We start from the raw sequence: 22116 nt of genomic DNA, 5'->3' as shown, positions 1-22116 counted from the left end.
GGGTCCTGGGATCGAGCCCCGCATCGGGCTCTCTGCTCAGCAGGGAGCCTGCTTCCCTCTCTTTCTCTCTGCCTGCCTCTCTGCCTACTTGTAATCTCTCTATCTCTGTGTCAAATAAATAAATAAAGTCTTAAAAAAAAATCACATGGAGGAGAAAATGCATTTACAGTAGTCTGTATTTATTGAAAAAAAATCTCTAAGTGGATCCGTGCAGCTTAAACTCCTGCTGTTCAAGAGTCAACTATATATGAAGAAGTCCAGGGTAATCAGTTATCTTCTCTTTTTAATCAATCATCTTTTTAAAGGAACATGTGAGAGTGGTGACCATGGGGGGGTGGAAAATGGATGCGATGGAGCCATCTGATTCTTACTGTCTCCTCCCTCAGTGAGAATGATGGAGGAGGCAGAGTTGTGGCATGTGACTAAACGGCTATTGGTGGAAAGGCTTAAGGGTACTCTGTAAAGTCATGTGTCTCATTTTTAAATTTTTTTATCCCCATCTTCCTTTCTTCCCTAGGCATCTTTGGGCAGGCTGTGAGAAGCTGCAGCCATGTCTGATTTTGTGGAAAGCGAGGCCGAGGAGTCGGAGGAAGAATACAATGATGAAGGCGAAGTGGTGCCCCGAGTCACCAAGAAATTTGTGGAAGAGGAGGATGACGGTGAGGAGGCCCCAGCCTCAAGCTTCTCCCCACTATTGCTAAGCTTTGGATAGTTGGATTCTTGCTGATGAGAGGCTCAGGCTGAGCACAGAAGTTATCACACATGAGGTACCAGCTTGAGAATTTTCAGTAATTTATAGAAAATACTTACTGAGCATCTGTCTGCTGTATGCCAGGCACTGTGCCTAGAACTAGAAATATATAAAGACCCTGCTGTCTTGGAGTTTACATTAGTGGGTGGGGACAGAAAGTAAACCAACGAATAAATACATACGTAATGTTTTCCTCTTTTAGAGACCTAGCAGTGTTGGTATTTTTGTGCCCAGTTTCCTATTTCTCTGGCCAAACGCAACCATTAGGATTCTCAGCAGAGTAGAACCATGAAATGGCTTTAAAGACAGAAAGGTAAATGTAAGTTTTATCAAAAGAATTATGGATAAAAGAACTAATACAGCTGCCAAATTTATAAATTAAGAGGAAAACAAAGATTATTGGTGGCTCTAAAACCCCTAGTGTGAATTTTGAAGAGCCCAAGTAATTAGGAAGATCATCTTTGCCTAAATACAGATGGTGAACATAGAAAGAAGATCATCCTTTTCCAGATACTGCTGCTGTAAGTCAGTGGCCATGTTTTACATCTTTAGATGAGGCTGAAAAGTTAGCATGGCACCCATATCACTAGCTTTAGAGCAGAGAGAGATTCACAGTCAAGCAGGTGGCCCCGCCCCACTCCAGCCCATTACCCAAACTCCATGCCTCAAACATGCATGTTTTCCAGATGAGGAGGAGGAGGAGGAGAACCTAGATGATCAGGATGAGCAAGGCAATCTGAAAGGCTTTATCAATGATGATGACGATGAAGATGAAGGGGAGGAGGATGAGGGTAGTGACTCTGGTGATTCAGAAGATGATGTTGGCCACAAGAAGAGAAAACGCAGTGAGTAGTCTCTCCTCAGTCAAGCGAGGCTGGGGTGGAAGTTGCAGTGGAGAAGGGGACCTCTCCGTCGCCATGGGTAACACTTTGTTTTCTCCAGCATCTTTTGATGACCGCCTGGAGGATGATGATTTTGACCTCATTGAGGAGAATTTGGGTGTCAAAGTCAAAAGAGGAGTAAGTGTCACTCTTTATCTCTGACCCTGGGGAATGAAGGAAAGAAAAATCCTTGAAATTCCGTGATTTCGGGGGGATGAGGCACTCCAGAATGCTTTGGGAAGCATTAGGGAAGAGAAAGTTGCTCCGTGTCCTTGTGCCGTGGAGACTAGCTTTGCATCCCCGAACTGGGTGCCTGTTGGAGACAGGCTTGTCAGAGTTTCAGGGGTGGGCTTGGTGCTCAAAGAGCATCACTTAACATGTTCTTTGCCATCTCCCTTGGTCAGCGCAACCATGGTGGGAAAATGGGAGTGAGACTAGAAAGCAAGCGTCCTTATGCCCGTCCCCTCAGACCCTGATGAGAAAGGTTTTCCCACCCCTAGCAAAAATACCGACGTGTCAAAAAAATGTCAGATGATGAGGATGATGACGAGGAGGAATATGGCAAAGAAGAACATGAAAAAGAGGCAATTGCGGAGGAAATCTTCCAGGATGGGGAAGGGGAAGAAGGGCAGGAAGCCGTGGAGGCCCCCATGGCTCCTCCAGAGGAGGAGGAGGAAGATGATGAAGAATCAGGTATGTGGCATCAGGCAGGGAAGCCTGGGATTGCCTGGCTTACGAGCAGGGTGGGAAACCATCCTGCAGCTTCAGGCCCCCAGCATTTGACAGAAAGAAGTTCATTTTTAGGAGTCTCCCTACTCTTCTCCCTGGCCACTCACATAATAGGAAATAAAGCCATTCAGTCCTGGCTCATGCCCTGCCTCTGAGCACTAATCCCTTCCTTCCCTGCCCAGACATTGATGACTTCATTGTGGATGATGATGGACAGCCTCTGAAAAAACCTAAGTGGCGGAAAAAGCTTCCCGGATACACAGATGCGTGAGTGGGGTCTGCTACAGGGTGGTGATACGGGCATCTGAGTAGACGCAGTCAGGAAGGAGGAGGTCAGATGTTTCTGCCAAAAATGGAACATCCCAGCTCTGAACCGTTTTTGCTTCCCTGCCTCAGATAAGCTTTCCTGGGCAGGAATGTCAGACTGCTCCTAGAAGCCCTGAGAGCGCTCTGCATTGTGGGGCCATTGTGGGCTCAGGGCGGAGTCACCTGTGTGTACGCCTCCATCCAGCCTCCCTCTGCACCTGCGGCTCTATGTTTACTCATCTGTATATCGGCCTTCTAAGTATAATTTTGTTGCACGAAACCTTTTGCTCTAAGAGAATACTGTGTTGCCTTAGCAGAAGATGGCTCTGCTGAGCAGAATATGGACCTGTGTTGTGTGCCCTGTTGCTCTTTGATCCCTGACATGGGCACATTACCAGCCATGGGCTTTTTATCTTCCATATATAATAATTTTCCCAGAAATATCCCCCAACTAAGCCTTTATTCCACAGTAAATATGCTTTTTTAATTTACCTTTTTTTAATCTTTGTTTCCTTTGGGGCAAGTAAAGGATCTATGCATGGGTTGCATCTCTCTCCTCTCACCAGAACCTGGCCCAACAGCCTCTTGCTGTCACCCACAGGGCCCTGCAGGAAGCCCAGGAGATTTTTGGTGTGGACTTTGACTATGACGAGTTTGAGAAATATAACGAGTACGATGAAGAACTGGAGGAAGAGTATGAGTACGAGGATGATGAGGCTGAGGGTGAGATCCGCGTGCGCCCCAAGAAGACCACCAAGAAACGTGTGAGCCGCAGGAGCATCTTTGAGATGTACGAGCCCAGCGAACTAGAAAGCAGCCACCTCACAGATCAGGACAATGAAATCCGGGCCACAGACCTGCCTGAGAGGTTCCAGGTAAGAAAGCACCAGCTTTGCACGCTTGCGTGGCTTAAGTTGTTTAGCCTCTGCCTTCAGCTCAGGTCATGATCCCAGAGTCTTGGGATCCTGTCCTGCCTCGGGCTCCCTGCTCGGTGGGAAGCCTACTTCTCCCTCTCCCACTCCCCCTGCTTGTGTTCCCTTGCTGTCTCTCTCCCTCTCTCTCTCTGTCAAATAAATAATAAAATCTTTAAAAAAAGAAAGCAAGTGAGCAAGCACCAGCTTCTGTCCTTCTGCCAGTCTGTCATCACCTGCCTTGTACCTGCTTCCTCCAAAAGTTGTAGCAGAGGAACAGTCTAGCGACAATCTGATATTGGATGGTATGTTGGAAATTGGCTTTGAACCCCATCTGACCAGGGGGTGCAGGGAGTCCAGCTCTTAGAGAAGGCTCTTGTGCTTATGGTTCTTAAAATGGCATGCTTCCTTTAGCAGATACATAAGGCGTTTACTTTGTGCCAGGACAACACTCTTCCAGGGTGCTGGAAATTGTGTCTGTGGAGCTAACGTTTCTGTCCTGAAGTGGTATGTGTGTTTCCCACAGGAATACAGGATAAAGTCAGCCTCACTGTTGTCTTCTCCCCCACAGCTCCGCTCCATCCCAGTTAAGGGGGCTGAAGATGATGAACTAGAAGAAGAAGCTGACTGGATATACAGGAATGCCTTTGCCACACCAACCATTTCTCTGCAGGTATCCAAAAAAAAGATCCTTAGGTTTGACATGAACTGGAGGCCACTTTATCAAGGTGAAGATCTGCTCCTCCCATGCCCCAGACGTCTGTGTGCTTAGTACAGGATAGTATGAGTGTGTGTATGCGTATGAGAGATTTTTCTAGATTTCATCTGATAAGGTTATCCTTTGACATGAAGCAGTTTCACACATGGTAAGACAAAACAAAAGCATTGTTGCCGTTTCTGTTTTCTTCTGGCCCTAGGAAAGCTGTGATTACCTAGACCGAGGGCAGCCAACCAGCAGCTTCAGTCGAAAAGGACCCAGCACAATTCAGAAGATTAAAGAAGCCCTAGGCTTCATGCGAAATCAACACTTTGAGGTAGCGGCTCAAGCTCTCTAATGGCCCATTGGTTAGAAATTGAGGGGATGCCTGGGTGGCTCAGTTGGTTGAGCAGCTGCCTTCGGCTCAGGTCATGATCCCAGCGTCCTGGGATCGAGTCCCGCATCGGGCTCCTTGCTTGGCGGGGAGCCTGCTTCTCCCTCTGCCTCTGCCTGCCACTCTGCCTGTGCTCTCTCTAGCTCCTCTCTCTCTGACAAATAAATAAATAAAATCTTTAAAAAAAAAAAAAGAAAGAAATTGAGCTGTGGGGGTGCCTGGGTGGCTCAGTTGAGTGTCCAGCTCTTGATTTTGGCTCAGGTCCTGATCTCAGAATTTTGGGATTGAGCTCCACATCAGGCTCTGTGCTGGGCATGGAACCTGCTTTAGATTGTCTCCATGACCCTCTGCCCACCCCGCACCCCACCCTACCCTGCTGTGCACATGCTTGTGCACGCACTCTCAAAAAAAAAAAAAAACTTTAAAAAAGGGGGGGGGGGGGCACCTGGGTGGCTCAGTTGTTAAGATCTGCCTCGGCTCAGGTTGTGTGGGATGGAGCCCCGCATCAGACTCCCTGCTCAGCGGGGAGCTTGCGTCTCCCTCTCCCACTCCCCCTGCTTGTGTTCCCTCTCTTGCCGTGTCTCTCTGTCAAATAAATAAATAAAAATCTTTTAAAAAAGTAAGAAATTCACCTAGGGATTGAGGGAAAGGGGAGCTACCTATCAGATGGGGAGCCCCCTTCTCCTGTCCTCAGATGTGGTGCCTTGGCTCAAGAGTGTGAGAACCAAAGGAGACTCTGGTGATCAGGAAAATGATGCTACCTGTCTCCAACATCATTTTCCCCTGCTGGGGAGAGCATAGGCCCTTGATGAGCCTGTGAGGGAGGTCAAACTTCTGACTGGAATTTTCTAGCACTATTTATCCCTCTGTCAAAGGAGCTCCTTACAGATCTTTCCACTCTGGTTGACTGAAGTCTCCATACTACTCTAGGTGCCTTTTATTGCTTTCTACCGTAAAGAATATGTGGAGCCTGAGTTGCACATCAATGACCTATGGAGGGTGTGGCAGTGGGATGAAAAGGTAAGATGGATCTATGGCCCCTAAGAGGCTGAGGTATGGATTGGGCACCACTACTGCCAGAGCCCAAGCTGCCTATACATACCACGTGGCAGCCCAAACCTCCCCAGTCTATCAAGCTCTCCCTCCAGGGGCTCCCGGTAAGAAACAGGCAGTCTCAGGTCTCCGAGGCCAAACACCAGCACTTACCCCTGCCCTCTCTCGTCCTAGTGGACCCAACTGAGGATCCGCAAAGACAACCTAACACGGCTGTTTGAGAAGATGCAGGCTTACCAGTATGAGCAGATTTCCGCTGACCCTGACAAACCCCTTGCTGATGGCATCCGGGCTCTGGATACCACCGACATGGAGAGGTGATGTGTGCAGGGTTTATTCCATTCAGGGAGACTACAGGCAGCCCCCCAGAGAGCAGCGTAAGCTACTAAGTCCTCAGCTCAGGGTCCATCCTTTAAAAATCCTATTTGTCACCACATCAGAAGTGATTTTTCTGGCAGGCAGATTCATTTTAGTGATCTATATTGGTGTAAAAGGTTAAAAGGATAAGACAGTCGTGTTTGCTGATCTGAGAATTCCTTGCATGTAAAGTTATATGGGAAACCAAATTACAACCAGAAAGGAGTTTGAAGAGCTTGCAGTCAGTGTGGCATGTGGGAGGGGAGCAGATGACTTTAGTGGCCAGTGTCTTGAAGCTGGAGGGTAGGGGGGCAGACTTCTCAAGGACTCTGAACTTTGCTAGAGACATGGTACTTAACAGCTTCATCTCCGTTTGTAACAACTGCCAACCATCGCTTCTTGGTCTTTTGGCTAAGATCAGATGTTGTAACAACCACCAACCACCATTTGATGTATTGCCTCTCTAAGATATCTTGGTTGCAAGTAAGTCATAGTCTGGTGGTGGTGTGTAGTTCTAATAATTGAAGAGTACAGGCGCCCATCCCAGTTGGGATCTTGCCTCCATGGGAACTGGACCTCTTGTAGCAGTACTGACTGGGTTTATACTTTTACTCAGTGACAATTAAGGTCTTGTGTCCCTTTCCTCCAGGCTTAAGGATGTGCAGTCAATGGATGAACTGAAAGATGTCTACAACCATTTCTTGCTTTATTATGGACGTGATATCCCCAAGATGCAGAATGCCGCCAAGGCCAGCCGCAAGAAGCTGAAGCGTGTACGGGAAGAGGGAGATGAGGAAGGCGAGTGCTGGAAAAGAAAACCCAGGAGGCTTAATGGCCACACCGTCCCCTTGGACGGCCCGGACTGAGTGCCCTTTGGGGCTTCTCTCTACATGTGTCAGATCCTCGGGAGTGACTGGAAACTGGAACACTAACTCATGGTTTCTTCCCAGGTGAGGGTGAAGAGGCAGAAGATGAGGAGCAGAGGGGCCCAGAGCTCAAGCAGGCCTCCCGGCGAGACATGTACACCATCTGCCAGAGTGCTGGGCTAGGTAAAAGCTAGCTGCTTTGTGTCCTGGGTCTTGTAGCCATGAGCAAGGGAAGTTCCCTGGTAGTCACTGGTGGGCAGGAAGAGGACTTAACAGACATTTGAGCAAATCACCAGTCCAGTTCTGACTACAGGCCCCCAGCACCCACATCCACTTTGCAGTAATGGTCCAGCCTTTCCCTAACTTCCTAAAGGAATGGGAAGTGCACACGATCAGAGGGGCAGGGTCCTTCCTATCTTTCAGATGTTCTTTTATTAAACTATAAATTCTACCTTAGTTCTGAGCGCAGGAGTCACAGAAAATTCCTGTTTCATAGCAGCCTGTCAGGTGTTTAAAGGCCGTTTTACTATTCCTTGTAAAATTCCTGGTCCTGCTTTTTTGTGATCCTCTTAAAGTCTGGTGCCCAGAGTTGCTACTCTGGACCTAGAGCAAAGAGATTTGTCAGCCTAGCTGTTGTTTTACCCTTCACCCTCCTGTATGCTTTAGATGGTCTGGCCAAAAAGTTCGGGCTTACTCCTGAGCAGTTCGGGGAAAACCTCCGGGACAGCTACCAGCGGCATGAGACAGAGCAGTTCCCTGCGGAGCCTTTGGAGCTGGCCAAGGATTACGTTTGCAGGTAGGCGTGCAACAAGTAGCTGGCAGGAGGAAGGGCCTGAGAGCCAGACACTGTCATCCTGCAGCTGCCCCTTTTCCCCACAGCCAGTTCCCTACGCCAGAAGCTGTGCTGGAAGGTGCCCGCTACATGGTAGCCCTGCAGATTGCCCGAGAGCCCCTCGTCCGACAGGTGCTGAGGCAGACCTTCCAGGAGAGAGCCAAACTCAATATAACCCCCACCAAGAAAGGTAGAAAGGTGAGCTGGGTGCAGGGTTTTGATCCGACACGAGGTCCAGCTCTGTGTTCGACTGAACTGAGTTTCTTGCTTTCGTGCACAGCTGAGCCATCTGCTCAAGCCAGCCTGTCAGTAGGCTGATGATTCCTCTTGGTGTCTACAGGATGTGGATGAGGCCCACTACGCTTATTCCTTCAAGTACTTAAAGAATAAGCCTGTAAAGGAGCTGAGAGATGACCAGTTCCTCAAGATATGCTTGGCTGAAGACGAGGGGCTGCTCACCATTGACATCAGCATAGACATGAAGGGGGTAGAAGGGTAAGCAGAGCCCTGGGGTGGGGGCTCATTGGGGGAGGGCTTGATGAGGGAGGGGTTCCCTCAGGAATGTGAACTGCAGTTTCAGAGTTGAGCGAGCCGTTGTCCCTGGCTCACTCAACATTTGTGGACACTGGAGTATCTCCTTTCCTCCCTCCCCAACACTGCCATGTTATCTCTCCTCAGCTACGGCAATGACCAGACATATTTCGAAGAGATCAAACAGTTTTACTACCGAGATGAGTTCAGCCACCAGGTGCAGGAGTGGAACCGGCAGCGCACCATGGCCATCGAAAGGGCTTTGCAGCAGTTCCTCTATGTACAGATGGCCAAAGAGCTCAAGAACAAGTTGCTGGCAGAAGCCAAAGAATATGTCATAAAGGTGAAGACAGAAACTCACGGTCCTTCGTCCTGTGATTTCTCCAAACTAGAGCTGAGAATTTAGGAACCCCTTAACAGTAGTCTTCTAGCTAATGGAGAAACACTGGGGGCAGGGGGAGGTAATCATGGGGAGCACATAGAAGGCCAGGGGTCACTCCAAGACCTCCCCATTTGAAGAGCCTCTTGACTCGCCACCCCCAATCCAAACATTCTTTGTTTTTATTGCTGTTCTCCGTATACTCCCCTGTTTCCAAAAGCAACGTAGGCCTTCGCACCATAAGCCCGTGAAGGACTAGAAGCATGTGCGCATGTCAGTACAACCTTTGCACATGCACACCCTCATCCGTTTCCTTCGCACATTCGGTGAGCCTCTCGGCCATAGTGTCTGATGTGTCTCCTCAGGCCTGTAGTCGGAAACTCTACAACTGGTTGAGGGTCGCACCCTACCGGCCAGATCAGCAGGTAGAAGAAGATGATGACTTTATGGATGAGAACCAAGGGAAGGGCATCCGCGTTCTAGGCATCGCTTTCTCCTCTGCCAGGTGACTGCCCGTTTGTGCCTGCCCAGCCTCACCCCTAACCTATCTTCCTAATCTCATTCTTCTCTAGCTGTATTCTTTTATTTCTGACTGTTGCACTGTTTTTTCCTGGTCTGGTTGGCAGAGATCACCCTGTGTTCTGCGCCTTGGTCAACGGCGAAGGAGAAGTGACAGACTTCCTTCGGCTGCCCCATTTTACCAAACGGCGAACTGCATGGAGAGAGGAAGAACGGGAAAAGAAGGCAAGTGGCTGGGATGGGGTAACCAAGTGTACATCTTAAGTGCATTTACAATCCTATGGGGATGCATGTTCATGGTCTATACAACGTCTATGCAAGACTCTGGTTGTCTCTACTGGTTTGCTGAAGCCTGGAGTCTTGGGAGAAGCCTCACTTTCATAAGCAGTAGATGGCACTCAAGTCCTGGTGCAGAATTTACTTCTGGCTGGAGGCCAAGTCCTCGGCCTTGTGTGCTTCTGGGAGCTGCCATTATGGCTTCTGTTCTTACCAGCATCTGGGTCATCCTGTTCCAGGAGCTAAAAGCCATTGAGGCATTAAGCCAACCTTTTCCCAGCTTTAGCCTTTCAGTGTCTTTTTTTCCAAGTAAAGGGGAATTCGAATTCATCTCACGTATATGTTTCTGATTTTTTTTTTTAAACTAACAGTATCTTTCCATTTTGCTGAGAGAGCTGCATTCTAAAATAATTTTTAACAACCTTTTTTTTTTATTATTTATTTGAGAGAGCAAGAGAAAATAGAGCATGAGTATGGGGGAGAGGGAGGGAGAGCCTAGTTCTTGAGCAGGAGCCCAGCGTGGGGCTCAATCCCAGGATCCTGGGATCATGACCCGAGCATAAGGCAGACGCTTAACCGACTGACCCACCCAGGTGCCCCATTAACAACCTTTTTTGTTTTTTTTTTTTTAAGATTTATTTATTTATTTATTTATTTGACAGACAGAGATGGCAAGTAGGCAGAGAGGCAGGCAGAGGAGAGGAGGAAGCAGGCACCCTGTTGAGCAGGGAGCCCGATTCAGGGCTCAATCCTAGGACCCTGGTATCATGACCTGAGCCGAAGGCAGGGGCTTTAACCCACTGAGCCACCCAGGCGCCCCTAACAACCATTTTTTTAAAAGAAAACAGTGAAATGAGTTTAGAATAGTCCTGCCAACCAAACAGTGGTTTATGTTAGCAAAAACCAAGTATGTTTGGATCAGTCAGGGGAGCATGGGACTCTTGCTCTCAGGGTTGTGAGTTCAAGCCCCATGTTGAGTGTAGAGGTTACTAAAAAGGAAGAAAAAGAAGACCCAAGTGTGTTTGATCACAACCAAGTATGAGCCAGAAGTATAGTAACTTTAGGAAACGTTAATGCACATACGACATTGAAACCGGAGACCTTAGTCTCCTTGATTTGTGTTCCACTTAGACAGTCTAACTTGGAGCTTACTGTTCTTTGGTCTTACAAGGTCTTGCTGTTACTTAGGGAGAGAAAGCTGTTAAAAATCTCCCGATCTTCAGAGCCATTTAGTTCTAATTTTATTTCAATCCAGGCTCAAGATATTGAAACCCTAAAGAAATTTCTTCTGAACAAAAAGCCTCATGTGGTGACAGTCGCAGGAGAAAACAGGTAGGGGCACCAGGGGATCAGACTAGACCTGGCTTATATTCACTCGTCCCTTCTTATTGAATCTGGCATATGCCTCTGTAGACCGTTGGTAAATTTCCCATCCCCAGGGAGTATCTTTTTGTCTTCAAAGGTCCTTTCCTCCCCCTCCCTACCCCCATCCCAGCCCTGAGTCTGTCTGTCCTTGATAAACTATTCCAAAAGAGCCCTGACCCAACACCCCTCCTCCCTCCAGGGATGCCCAGATGTTGATTGAAGATGTGAAGCGCATTGTGCATGAACTGGACCAGGGCCAACAGCTGTCCTCTATTGGGGTGGAGCTGGTTGATAATGAGTTGGCCATTCTCTATATGAACAGCAAGAAATCGGAGGTAATGCTGGAGCCCCATCCTTGGGACCTGCACAAGTAAGAGCTGTGAATCCCAGGGAAATTTAATAGGGAAACGAAAGTGATCAAGGGCACAGGACTGCACTTACTCAATTACCCATGTGGGGGTGCTTCATTTCACCAGTTATGGCTCAGATAGGGAGCCCTGCAGATTAAATTGGCCCCTGAGGGGACAAGAAAGTGACTTGAGGCCAGAACACTTTGTATTTCCTTTTGCTGTTGAGAGCTGAGAGAACTTAATGGTCCTGCTGGTCCTTATTTGACTCTAGGCAGAGTTCCGGGATTACCCTCCAGTGCTGAGACAGGCTGTCTCCCTGGCCCGGCGCATCCAGGACCCTCTGATTGAATTTGCCCAGGTGTGCAGCTCTGATGAAGACATCCTGTGTCTCAAGTTTCATCCCTTACAGGTGAGTAGGGTTTGACAGGCAAGCTTGAGCGGGCAGAATGGTACAAGAACCTTACCCCTGCCTGTTCTGTGTTTGCAGGAGCACGTGGTGAAAGAGGAGCTGCTCAACGCCTTGTACTGTGAATTTATCAACCGAGTCAATGAGGTTGGGGTCGATGTCAACCGTGCCATCGCCCACCCATACAGCCAGGCCTTAATCCAATATGTCTGTGGCCTGGGACCTCGAAAAGGGACACATCTCCTCAAGGTAGGATGGGGTTGAATCAGAAAATAAGAAAAGTTCCCATTTCATTGAGCCTTTACACTCTGCCAGCATGATTTGACAAAAGACCAAAGTCAGAGGAGTCAAGGGACTTGTCCAGAGTCATCCAGCTAGTGAGAGTCCAAGTCAGACTTGAGACCACAGCTATGCTCTTCACTACTATACTGCGGGAAAGATAGCCATAAACCAAGATTTAAAACAGATGGAAGAAAGTGAGAAGAGTACCCTACACCAGCCTCTGGATAGTGGTTCATTCCAGTGGGGAAAAAAGGGATTTCATTCGGAGGCTAAAGGGGGTGGTATGCAGGGAGCTTTAGAAATTTTGGTAATTTTTTTTTTTTTTTCTTAAGATGAGTGGTGGGCACTTGGATATATGTTTTATCATTAACTTTTTTTAATTATTACTAATTTTTATAAGTAATCTCTATGCCCAGTGTGGGACTCAAATTTACAACCTCAAGATCAGGAATTGCATGCTCTTCCAACTGAGCCAGCCAGGTGCCCCATTTTATCATTAACTTTTTTTTTTTTTTAAAGATTTTATTTATTTATTTGACAGAGATCACAAGTAGGCGGAGAGGCAGGCAGAGAGAGAGGAGGAAGCAGGCTCCCCGCTGAGCAGAGAGCCCGATGTGGGGCTCGATCCCAGGACCCTGGGATCATGACCTGAGCCGAAGGCAGAGGCTTTAACCCACTGAGCCACCCAGGCGCCCCTTATCATTAACTTTTAAGCCATATATTAGTTATGTATTATTTTTGGAAGGTGTGACATTGTTTACTAAAATAATTTCTTTTAAATGGACAGTATGGCATAGTGCTCAGTTAGATACTGAGGCATGGGGATGGAGTTCCCCATCACGGAGGGTTTCCCAGAAACCTGAAAGGAGGCGGGGAGGGTGGGGCCTGCCTGCTGCTCTGGCCCACTCCACACCTCTCCCCTAGATCCTGAAGCAAAACAACACCAGGCTCGAGAGCCGGACCCAGCTGGTCACCATGTGCCACATGGGTCCCAAAGTCTTCATGAATTGCGCTGGCTTCCTCAAGATCGACACGGCCTCCCTGGGGGACAGGTGATACCCTCTGCCTGGGTGGGCCAGAAGGAATTCCCTTGGGCTTTGCTTTGGGGATTCGGGGAATTAGGGCTATCAAAGGGCCCGAGGTATTTGAATTAAGAAATATTTTAAAGCAAACGTGAGGAAGCTTTATTAAGTCAAGAGCCTCTGACCTATGGAAAAGATCGGTTCAATTATGTGAAGCTTTTTTTGTGTGAGAAAAACATAAAAAGAACCAACTTACTTTATAAATTAAGGACAGGAAACACAATACTTTGTTCAGTAAACACAAACATGTTCTGTTATGATCTGCCATGGCTAGATGAGGGCGGGAATAGCAGGGGCAATGGAAAAGGAGTGTGGGGGTATGATGAAATAAGGAAGGGGGAGAGAGATTCGGTATGTTTTGAGATGATGTTATTGAGAGAAAGTTCTATTCACTTGGACTTTGGACTTCACTATTGACCTCTTCCTCTCCAGAAGTTATCAACTCAGTCTTTGGAGGATCTTTTCCACGGGCACATAGCTCCTCATTCAGTAATGGAAATCAGTGGGGAAATAGGCTTCAAGTTCTAAAACTTCATTTTCCACCCAGCTTTGCTGTAACACTCCACGAATAACATAGGTCCATGTGAGTGCACGGGCAAGACCAGCCTGGGAAGGCTTTATGGGGGAAAATAGCTGCCAGCAAATTGTCAGAAGTCTTTTTCCCCCTTCTTGTTTTATCTTGTTATAATACTTATTTAAGTTCATGATATAAAATTCAATGTATAGCAGTATTATGCAGAAAGTGGAAGTCCCCCATAATTCCACCCCCCAGAGATAACTACCATAACAATTTGGTGTATACTACAACGTTCCTAAATTTTATTTTTGCTATGCATTTACTAACTACCCATTTACTACAAAAATGGGATCATATGGTTCATAGTGTTTTGCAGTGCATTTTTCACGTATCAGTATATCGTGGCCATCTTTCCATGTCAGCACACATAGATCTACCTCATTATTTTTAATGGCTGTATAGTATTCCATTGTATGGAGGTACCCTAATTTATTTAACCAGTTCCCCATTGGTGGACATTTGGGTTGTTACTAGAAGCTTCTCGTTCTATATCCTGGCTCCTTTTCTGCCTTTCCTTCAGCACTGACTCATACATTGAAGTTCTTGATGGTTCCCGAGTCCACCCTGAGACATATGAGTGGGCCAGGAAGATGGCGGTGGATGCTCTGGAATATGATGAATCAGCTGAGGACGCCAACCCTGCAGGAGCCCTCGAAGAGATCTTGGAAAACCCAGAGCGACTCAAGGACCTGGACCTTGATGCCTTTGCAGAAGAACTGGAGAGACAGGTGGGTGACAGCATAGAGGCCCGGCACAGAAATCATCCCAAGTCCTCTGGTTGGGAGGAGACTCAGGCAGCAAGTCCCCAGAAAACCTCTGATACTATGGACATGGGAGACTCGATCCTCTCTTCACCCTACCCGAGCAGGCTCTACCGAGATTTTCAAGGAAGTGTTCAGTCTGCTTATTAAGGAGCCAAGGAAGTCTCAGACTCCTACAGCCATTACCAGTGGTTCGGGGCAGTTGTCAAGTTTCCTTCTAGGCCTTCTCGCCTCCTCTCCAATAGCACAGCTTTGTATGTGTCAGTTTCACACATTGGGGTTCTCTGAAGCGTTTTAGAGAAAACTTGAAAACTTCTTGTCGTAAGTGTTAAAGGAGAAGAAGTGAAGAGAAGTCCTGACAGGGGCCGGCTGGCCTATTTCTTTCCTTGAAAGCCCCTGTGGCTCCAGTTAGGGAATGGTTGCAAGGTTCTTCCTGATGGGCTTCTTCCACAGGGCTATGGTGACAAACACATCACCTTGTATGACATCCGGGCAGAGCTGAGCTGCCGGTATAAGGACCTCCGGACAGCCTACCGCTCTCCCAACACAGAGGAAATCTTCAATATGTTAACCAAAGAAACACCAGAGACCTTCTACATTGGTAAATTCTGGGCCTGGTTTTCAGTTGGAGGAGGATGTATAAGGGTGGGGGATGTGTTCACTGTGTATGTTCAAACCAAGCCATGATTCCCACAGAATGAGGTAGGTCTGCAGAGAGAAAAGACCAGGGGGGCCTGTAAGAAGATTATAACTAGGGGCACCTAGGTGGCTCAGTGGGTTAAAGCTTCTGCCTTCGGTTCAGGTGATGATCCTAGGGTCCTGGGATCGAGCCCCACATTGGGCTCTCTGCTCAGCGGAGAGCCTGCTTCCCCCTCTCTCTCTGCCTGCCTCTCTGCCTACTTGTGATCTCTGTCAAATAATTATAAATAAAATATTAAAAAATAATAATAATAAGATTATAAAGCCCTGGGCTAGAAGTCAAAACTGAGTCCAGGGTCAAACTGTGCCTTTAACCTGCTACTGCAGGATCTTGAGGGAGTCACTCGTTGGGGCTTCATGTTCCCCCATCACCAAATCAGGGGAGGATTTCCCTTCTCAAGGATGTGAGGGAAATCTGTGGAGATGCTATAAGACCGACATTCTGTCACTACATGTCAGTGGGAAGGAGTCACCCTCCAGTTCTCTTAGCCTGTTCCCCATTCTCTTCTTCCCTTCCCTGTCCACCTCGCCCTTTCTGCAGGAAAGCTCATCATCTGCAATGTCACCGGCATTGCCCACAGGCGTCCCCAGGGTGAGAGCTATGACCAGGCAATCCGCAACGATGAGACAGGGCTCTGGCAGTGTCCCTTCTGTCAGCAAGACAATTTCCCCGAACTCAGTGAGGTACGTGCTGCCATGCTAGCGTGGTCACTGGAGGTCTTGATTGAATGTTCTCTGTGCCCTAGAAAGGAGTCGAGAATTGGGCTGTTTTAGGTGGTGCTTTTACCAAATATACAAGAGGGGGAAGAGGGCTAGAACACATACAGGTCTAACGTGAAGTCCCTAGGTATGCAGGTCAGAAATCTGTATGCTTCCTTCTATTCTGGCTCAGCCTTTAACCCAAGTTTTCTATTCTCTGGAGATCTAACTCAACCAGATTGACGCTACGAAGATGTGCATTTCTTACTTACAGGGGAGGCACAGTGTCCCCATACATGCTAATTAGACGGTATCTCTAGGCTCTTTTGAATTTTCCCGTTTTCCACACACATTTTAATTTGTCATACTTTCTTCTAAACATTATCTCCCTTTCTGATGGTCAGAAGTTAACTAACACCATCCTGAACGCTTTTTCTGAGTCTTCAGATGTTATCAGGCAGTCTATGAAAGAGATGATTTCTGAACTTGACCTAATAAAAGAAGCTGTGGGATTTGCCTGGGTCTTAAGAAAGCCAGGGGGCACCTGGGTCACTGAAATGGGTTGTTCTGTGCAGACTGGCATGTTTATTTCTTGTGTCGGAACAAGGTGGGAGAAGGGACCTCAGTTGTAGCTAGAGGGACGTACACATTTCGATTAACATGAAGGATTGCTCTGATGGCTGGTGGTGCCAGCCACTGACATCACTTATGAGTCAAGGAACATTAGGGATGTTCAGAATCTGTGTTGGTGGGTGGCTGAGTCATTGTGTTTTCAGACCACAGTGCCAGGTGTTACGGCAAAGAAATTGCAGTGCCTGGCAGCTGTTTTTTGAACGCGTGATCTCCAGAATCTTAATGACCAAGCTCCTCTCCGGATGTACTTTTCAGGTCTGGAACCACTTTGACAGCGGTTCGTGCCCCGGCCAGGCCATTGGTGTCAAAACACGGCTAGACAATGGTGTCACCGGCTTCATCCCCACCAAATTCCTCAGTGACAAAGTGGTAAAGCGGCCAGAGGAGCGAGTGAAGGTAGATGAACAACCAGGCTAAGGCATCTAGTAGGGCTTTCAGCCACCCAAACTGGGTGATCCGGAACTTTGGGCTGTGCCCCCCAGAAGTGAGGCTCTGTTCCCACTGGCTGCCGGTAGAGAGAGGCCGTCAGAAGGATTTATAACTAGTTGAAAGAAGCCAGGGTGAGAAGCATGTGAATGAGAACCAGCTTTTGTTCACTGTCTTTGTGAGATCTCACTGGCTTGCCAGCCCTTCCGAGAGGGCTCGCTCTTCCTGTGTGGGAAGCTGTGCTTGAGTCTGCAGGCAGGAAGCAGGGCCCAGCGTTCCATGCTGTGAAACAGAAAGGCTACGCTCTCTTTCTGTTCTAGTATTCTCTTGCCAGCTGCCATTTATTATGCACCCACTAGATACCAGCACTTGACATTTAATACGTTGTCTTTAATCTCATGTGATGGGGAAGGAAAATAGGACCTTTTTTTGGGGAGAAATTGGGAGTGTCTTTTCCAGGATCACCCAGTTAGTTGGTGACATGGCTGGTATCAGGTCTGCCAAATTCTCTGGTTCTGAGTGTCATGAACGCCCAAAAAGTGTGGAGATAGGGAGGCTGGGGAAAGATCTTCCTGAAAAATGGAAGCTCGGGAGATTTTCAAAAGGAGAGCCATGCCATGTGATTGGCTTGTGCTGCTGTTTAGACAGAAAGACACAAGTCAGGGAAAGAACAGAAAGCTCTTACTTTGCCTCCCCTCCAGAAAGGGCAGCCAGGCCTTGATGGCACCCTGGGAGCAGTAATTAAGTAACTTTATGGGAGAAGGGACTAGCCAGGGGCAGGGTAGACACAGTAAGCCCTAGTTGTTTTTCCTGCCTAGAGCGATAGGCAGCTGTGCAGGGCATGGCCTGTAGTGTGTAGACCAGACTCAGCACTGAACTCATGATCGGTTGTTTGCTAGCTGGCTCGCTTTGGGCAAGTCACTCTCCCATCTTTCTGCCTGGACTTTGGTTTTCTCACATGTAAAATGGGGCATCGGGCTAGATCGTCTTTGTCCCTTCCAGCTCAAATGTTCTGTGGATCTAGGTGGGAATGACTGTTCACTGCCGCATCATGAAGATTGACATTGAGAAGTTCAGCGCCGACCTTACCTGCCGAACCTCAGACCTCATGGACAGGAACAACGAGTGGAAACTGCCCAAAGACACCTACTATGACTTTGACGCGGAAGCAGCAGACCACAAGCAGGAGGAGGACATGAAACGGAAGCAGCAGCGGACCAGTGAGTGTGGCCACCACCACACCTGTACAGCCCAAGTCTCGGCAGCCCTCCCTCCACAGGATGCACTTGCTGATGGCTGTGCCCTGGTGGGACTGAGTGCTCAGCTCTGAGGTCTGAGGCCCATAGACCTCACGGATGGAGTCAGTGGCAGGGCTGGAAACCAGGGTCTTCTGGGGTCACATGTTCTTTGCTAATGCACTGTGACATTTAAAGGCTCGTTCTCTGAGCGCCTCAGGAACCCAGGTGCACACATCCTTCACATCAGAGAATTCAGGTCCGGAGAGGGTGAAAGAGTCTCAGAATTTGACAGCGGGTCAAAAATGATGCCACGATTTGTCCCGTTGTTGTGGGCTCCCAGTCCCCTTCGCCTGATCTGTACTTCTTTCCTATCCTCCTCAGCATACATCAAGCGAGTGATCGCACACCCATCTTTCCATAATATAAACTTCAAGCAAGCAGAAAAGATGATGGAGACCATGGACCAGGGTGATGTGATCATCCGCCCGAGTAGCAAGGGTGAAAATCACCTGACCGTGACCTGGAAGGTCAGCGATGGCATCTACCAACACGTGGACGTCCGGGAAGAAGGCAAGGAAAATGCCTTCAGCCTGGGAGCCACCCTGTGGATCAATAGTGAGGTGAGAGCCGGCTCCCGCCCACTTCCCATCCCCTCTCCTGCTTCCAGAAACAAGGCATTTCTGGCTACTTTGAGCTGATGTTAGTGACTTATATGCGTTACATGTATTTTAGCTACACGGAGTGACAGAACAGGAGGTTGATTGTGAGAGGAGTCATTTGATAACAATTTTTGTGTATTTCGTTCCCTTTTCTGTATCCTCTAAATTTTAAAATAGACTACCCGGAGAGCGCCAGCAGAGGACGAGGAGAAAATACACACACAGAAGCATATGATTGTGTACACACCCGCATACACACGCACACATGTGTTTCTCTTTTTTGGTTTCAGTAGAGAAAAATTGTATGAAGCTCCCTGTTGTTCCCAAGCAGCAGGGGAGAATCAGGGTTGTGGTTTAAAAAATTTTGTGCCTATAAGCTGATCAATCTGTGCACAACTCAAACAGCTGGGTAAAAGGAGGGGACTTCCCAGCATAGTGAGGCCACAGCAGGGCTGGGAAGGCCACATCCTCCCTTGGGTTCTCTTCAGAGTGCATCAGTTGAAAGGCCAGGAGTCCCAGCTCACTGTGACATATGGGGCCTTTACCGTTTCCCCACAGGAATTTGAAGACTTGGATGAGATTGTTGCTCGCTATGTCCAGCCCATGGCATCGTTTGCCCGCGACCTCCTGAACCACAAGTATTATCAGGACTGCAGTGGTGGTGACCGTAAGGTGAGCCCAGGGCTCTTCAAGGCATGACCTCTCCCAGTCACTTCAGGATGTCTGGTTTCCTTTCAGTGCAGGGGCCGTGTGCCGAGCGTGCTGCTATCCCAACCTCTCCCCCTCGTTCTACCCCCAGAAATTAGAGGAGCTGCTCATCAAAACTAAGAAGGAGAAGCCCACCTTCATCCCTTATTTCATCTGTGCCTGCAAGGAACTGCCCGGCAAGTTCCTCCTGGGATACCAGCCCCGGGGTAAACCCAGGTGAGCACTGGTGCCAAGAAGGTGCTGCCACCAGGGTCCGCAGAAAGGCCAGAAGGGGAGTTAGAGACCCCTAGATTGGTCCTCTCTCTGGTTCTGCTTGACTGTCTTTTCCCTCTTACCTGTTTAGACCAGCAGTGGAGGTTGGAGTTGGGTAAAGAGGGTGATGATTTAGAGGCAAAAGGGCAAAGATTTGGTACGAAAGATACCTTCCTCAACTCTTTAAGAGAAAGTTTCCTTCACCTGTTCTCTCTGCCGCGGAGTGATGGAAATTACCAGCCTCTCTCCACCTGACTGGCAAAGATGGGGGCCAGGACACGGGTCTCTCCTTTTTCTTTCCTGCTTTGCCCTGGCCAGGGCGGTCATCTCATGTTGGCTCACGGTCGCTGTAGTGTGCTAGGTGACTTCTGCCTGCATTGCAGGGGTGGGTCAGAAGAGCTTCTCTTTCTCCCACTGACCCCCCTCTGCTCCCTTCCGTGTGTGACTAAGCTGACCTTCCTACGTATTCCTTTGGGTCCCTCTAGAGCTCACTCTGAGTCAAAGTCCCTTTTGGGGGAGCGGGCTCTGCTTTCTTTTTGTCTGTTACCCAGACTAATCATTCTACCAGCCTTCTCTATGCCCCCATCCTCTCTTCGCCCCTTGGCCAAGGCCAGTGCATTTCTGCTCTTTTCCTTCTACTGCCTGCACATGCTAAACAGTGTAGACTATAGGTGGGGGCTCAGTGGCTTGGTGACAAGAAGCTCTAGACTCCAGACCCTACACCGTCATGGGTACATACGGAAGACTGCTGTCGTTTCTGGGAAGCCATTTCTGATTCACCATCACACTTCCAGAGGATGGCAGCCAGAGCTCTTGGCTGGACACTATCCCGTGAGGAACAGTTGAACAAACAGGGGACCTTTAAACAAGGGAGTAGAGGCACCGTGATAACCTTCCATGGGAAGGCGTGTAGATTCCTTCTGTCGCCGAACTAAGAACACTTGCGTGTCATCACATTTAGGAAGCAGAGTTCAACTTCGGTATAAATGAGAACATGGTGGTATTTGTCTTTGTCTTTGTTGGTAATTGACAGTTATCCTTAATTGAACAGAGCTGTCTTTCAGGCATTGTGCTGAGTGCATCTCGTGCCTTGTCTCATTTATTCCCCACACTCAGTTCTAAAGGTTTAAGTGTTGTTACTCTTCATTTTCAAATGAAGCGGAGATTCAGGGTTAGTAACTTCATATAAGGTCATCTAGGCATCAAGTGACCGAGGCAGAGCTAGAGCTAGAACTGGTCTGAACCCAGAGCCCATCCTCCTGCACTCCCACCACTGCCAAGTGTTGAGTAAGGTCAGACTCCCCACCTGAACAGGGGTGCTTCCAGATTCTAGTTCTCAGGGAATTGTTTTTGCTGCCCTGGGAAGCCCCTCCGGCCCTGACACCGGGACCTCAGTCTTACCCTCATTTGCAGGTGCTGCCATCATCCTACAGCCCAGGGTGGTGGCCCAGCCCACAGCAGGCCTTCCTCTGGTGGCCTGTACCTAGCATACTAGGGGCTGCTGATGCCTGGCCTTGACCTGCTTACCTCCTCAGAGTGTGACCTCCTTTGATGGAGTCGGGGCTCTTTCATCTCTCCTTTCCCCCCAGCACCTAGTTTGGCTCCTTCACGTGGTAGAAATCTTTTCTGGATGCTCGCTCAGGGCTGGCCCCAAGTGGTGTCTGACACATGTTTCTTTCCAAAATCCCAGGATAGAATATGTAACAGTGACTCCCGAAGGATTCCGGTACCGGGGTCAAATCTTCCCTACTGTGAATGGACTTTTCAGATGGTTTAAGGATCACTACCAGGATCCCGTACCGGGTGAGTTCTGCACTGAGCTCTGTAGTGTGCTTAGAGGGTCAGGTAGGCCCTGAATCAGGATGCTCACTTGCCACCTGTGGAAGGGACAAGGCCTGAGCTGTCACCACAACTGTCTCACGCCTGCTCCAGCCTCCTGGCATCGAGGATGTCCTCCATCTACTTTGCCAATGCAGCTTCTCTTCTCTCTGCCCACCTCAGACCTCCTCCAGCCCCCTATGTTGTGAAACCAGAAATAGGTTCCTGGAGGGACATAACTAACTTTGGCTGTTTCCTGTAGGCATCACCCCCAGTAGCAGCAGCAGGACCCGGACACCTGCTTCTATCAATGCCACCCCAGCCAACATCAACCTTGCAGGTGAGAAGCTTATGTCTGGGACTAGGACCTGGAGGGATGGGACCAGAAGGACTTTGACTGCTAACGTGCCCATCTCCCACCTCTGTGTGCTTACAGATCTGACGCGAGCTGTGAATGCCTTGCCCCAGAACATGACCTCCCAGATGTTCAGTGCCATTGCAGCCGTGACAGGCCAAGGACAGAACCCTAATGCCACCCCAGCCCAGTGGGCCTCCAGCCAATATGGCTATGGCGGCAGTGGAGGGGGCAGCAGCGCTTACCATGTACGTGGCTTGGGGACAAGGCTCCTTGCAGGGGGCGGAGAAGACTGAAAGGGAACGTCATCCGTTCCCCATGTCT

At 48.7% G+C, this 22116-nt stretch overlaps 1 protein-coding gene across 2 annotated transcripts in view; it reads left to right on the top strand.

The window, feature by feature from the left end:
• LOC111151321 (SPT6 homolog, histone chaperone) overlaps positions 1-22116 on the top strand; it is a 33312-nt gene that overhangs the window by 9565 nt on the left and 1631 nt on the right. For both annotated transcript variants that reach the window (XM_022509231.1, XM_022509232.1), the window contains exons 2-35: positions 518-659; positions 1438-1596; positions 1694-1770; positions 2133-2325; positions 2544-2628; positions 3269-3542; positions 4150-4251; positions 4496-4612; positions 5600-5689; positions 5897-6039; positions 6729-6877; positions 7030-7128; positions 7612-7741; positions 7825-7975; positions 8118-8272; positions 8456-8651; positions 9053-9192; positions 9314-9431; positions 10738-10814; positions 11047-11182; positions 11469-11606; positions 11685-11852; positions 12810-12937; positions 14065-14272; positions 14759-14906; positions 15546-15688; positions 16592-16732; positions 17787-17982; positions 18382-18620; positions 19218-19331; positions 19459-19583; positions 21310-21422; positions 21700-21777; positions 21874-22040. In XM_022509231.1, coding sequence (XP_022364939.1) covers positions 551-659; positions 1438-1596; positions 1694-1770; positions 2133-2325; positions 2544-2628; positions 3269-3542; positions 4150-4251; positions 4496-4612; positions 5600-5689; positions 5897-6039; positions 6729-6877; positions 7030-7128; positions 7612-7741; positions 7825-7975; positions 8118-8272; positions 8456-8651; positions 9053-9192; positions 9314-9431; positions 10738-10814; positions 11047-11182; positions 11469-11606; positions 11685-11852; positions 12810-12937; positions 14065-14272; positions 14759-14906; positions 15546-15688; positions 16592-16732; positions 17787-17982; positions 18382-18620; positions 19218-19331; positions 19459-19583; positions 21310-21422; positions 21700-21777; positions 21874-22040 — 4806 coding nt within the window. In that variant the 5' untranslated portion in view covers positions 518-550. The remainder of the gene's footprint in view (positions 1-517; positions 660-1437; positions 1597-1693; positions 1771-2132; positions 2326-2543; positions 2629-3268; positions 3543-4149; positions 4252-4495; positions 4613-5599; positions 5690-5896; positions 6040-6728; positions 6878-7029; positions 7129-7611; positions 7742-7824; positions 7976-8117; positions 8273-8455; positions 8652-9052; positions 9193-9313; positions 9432-10737; positions 10815-11046; positions 11183-11468; positions 11607-11684; positions 11853-12809; positions 12938-14064; positions 14273-14758; positions 14907-15545; positions 15689-16591; positions 16733-17786; positions 17983-18381; positions 18621-19217; positions 19332-19458; positions 19584-21309; positions 21423-21699; positions 21778-21873; positions 22041-22116) is intronic.

The sequence above is a fragment of the Enhydra lutris genome, unplaced genomic scaffold (genome assembly GCF_002288905.1).
Source record: "Enhydra lutris kenyoni isolate GAN:26980312 unplaced genomic scaffold, ASM228890v2 scaffoldscaffold26, whole genome shotgun sequence".
NCBI lineage: Eukaryota > Metazoa > Chordata > Mammalia > Carnivora > Mustelidae > Enhydra > Enhydra lutris.
The sequence above is the reverse complement of the archived record's forward strand: the minus strand, read 5'-3'. Positions and strand labels throughout refer to the sequence as shown.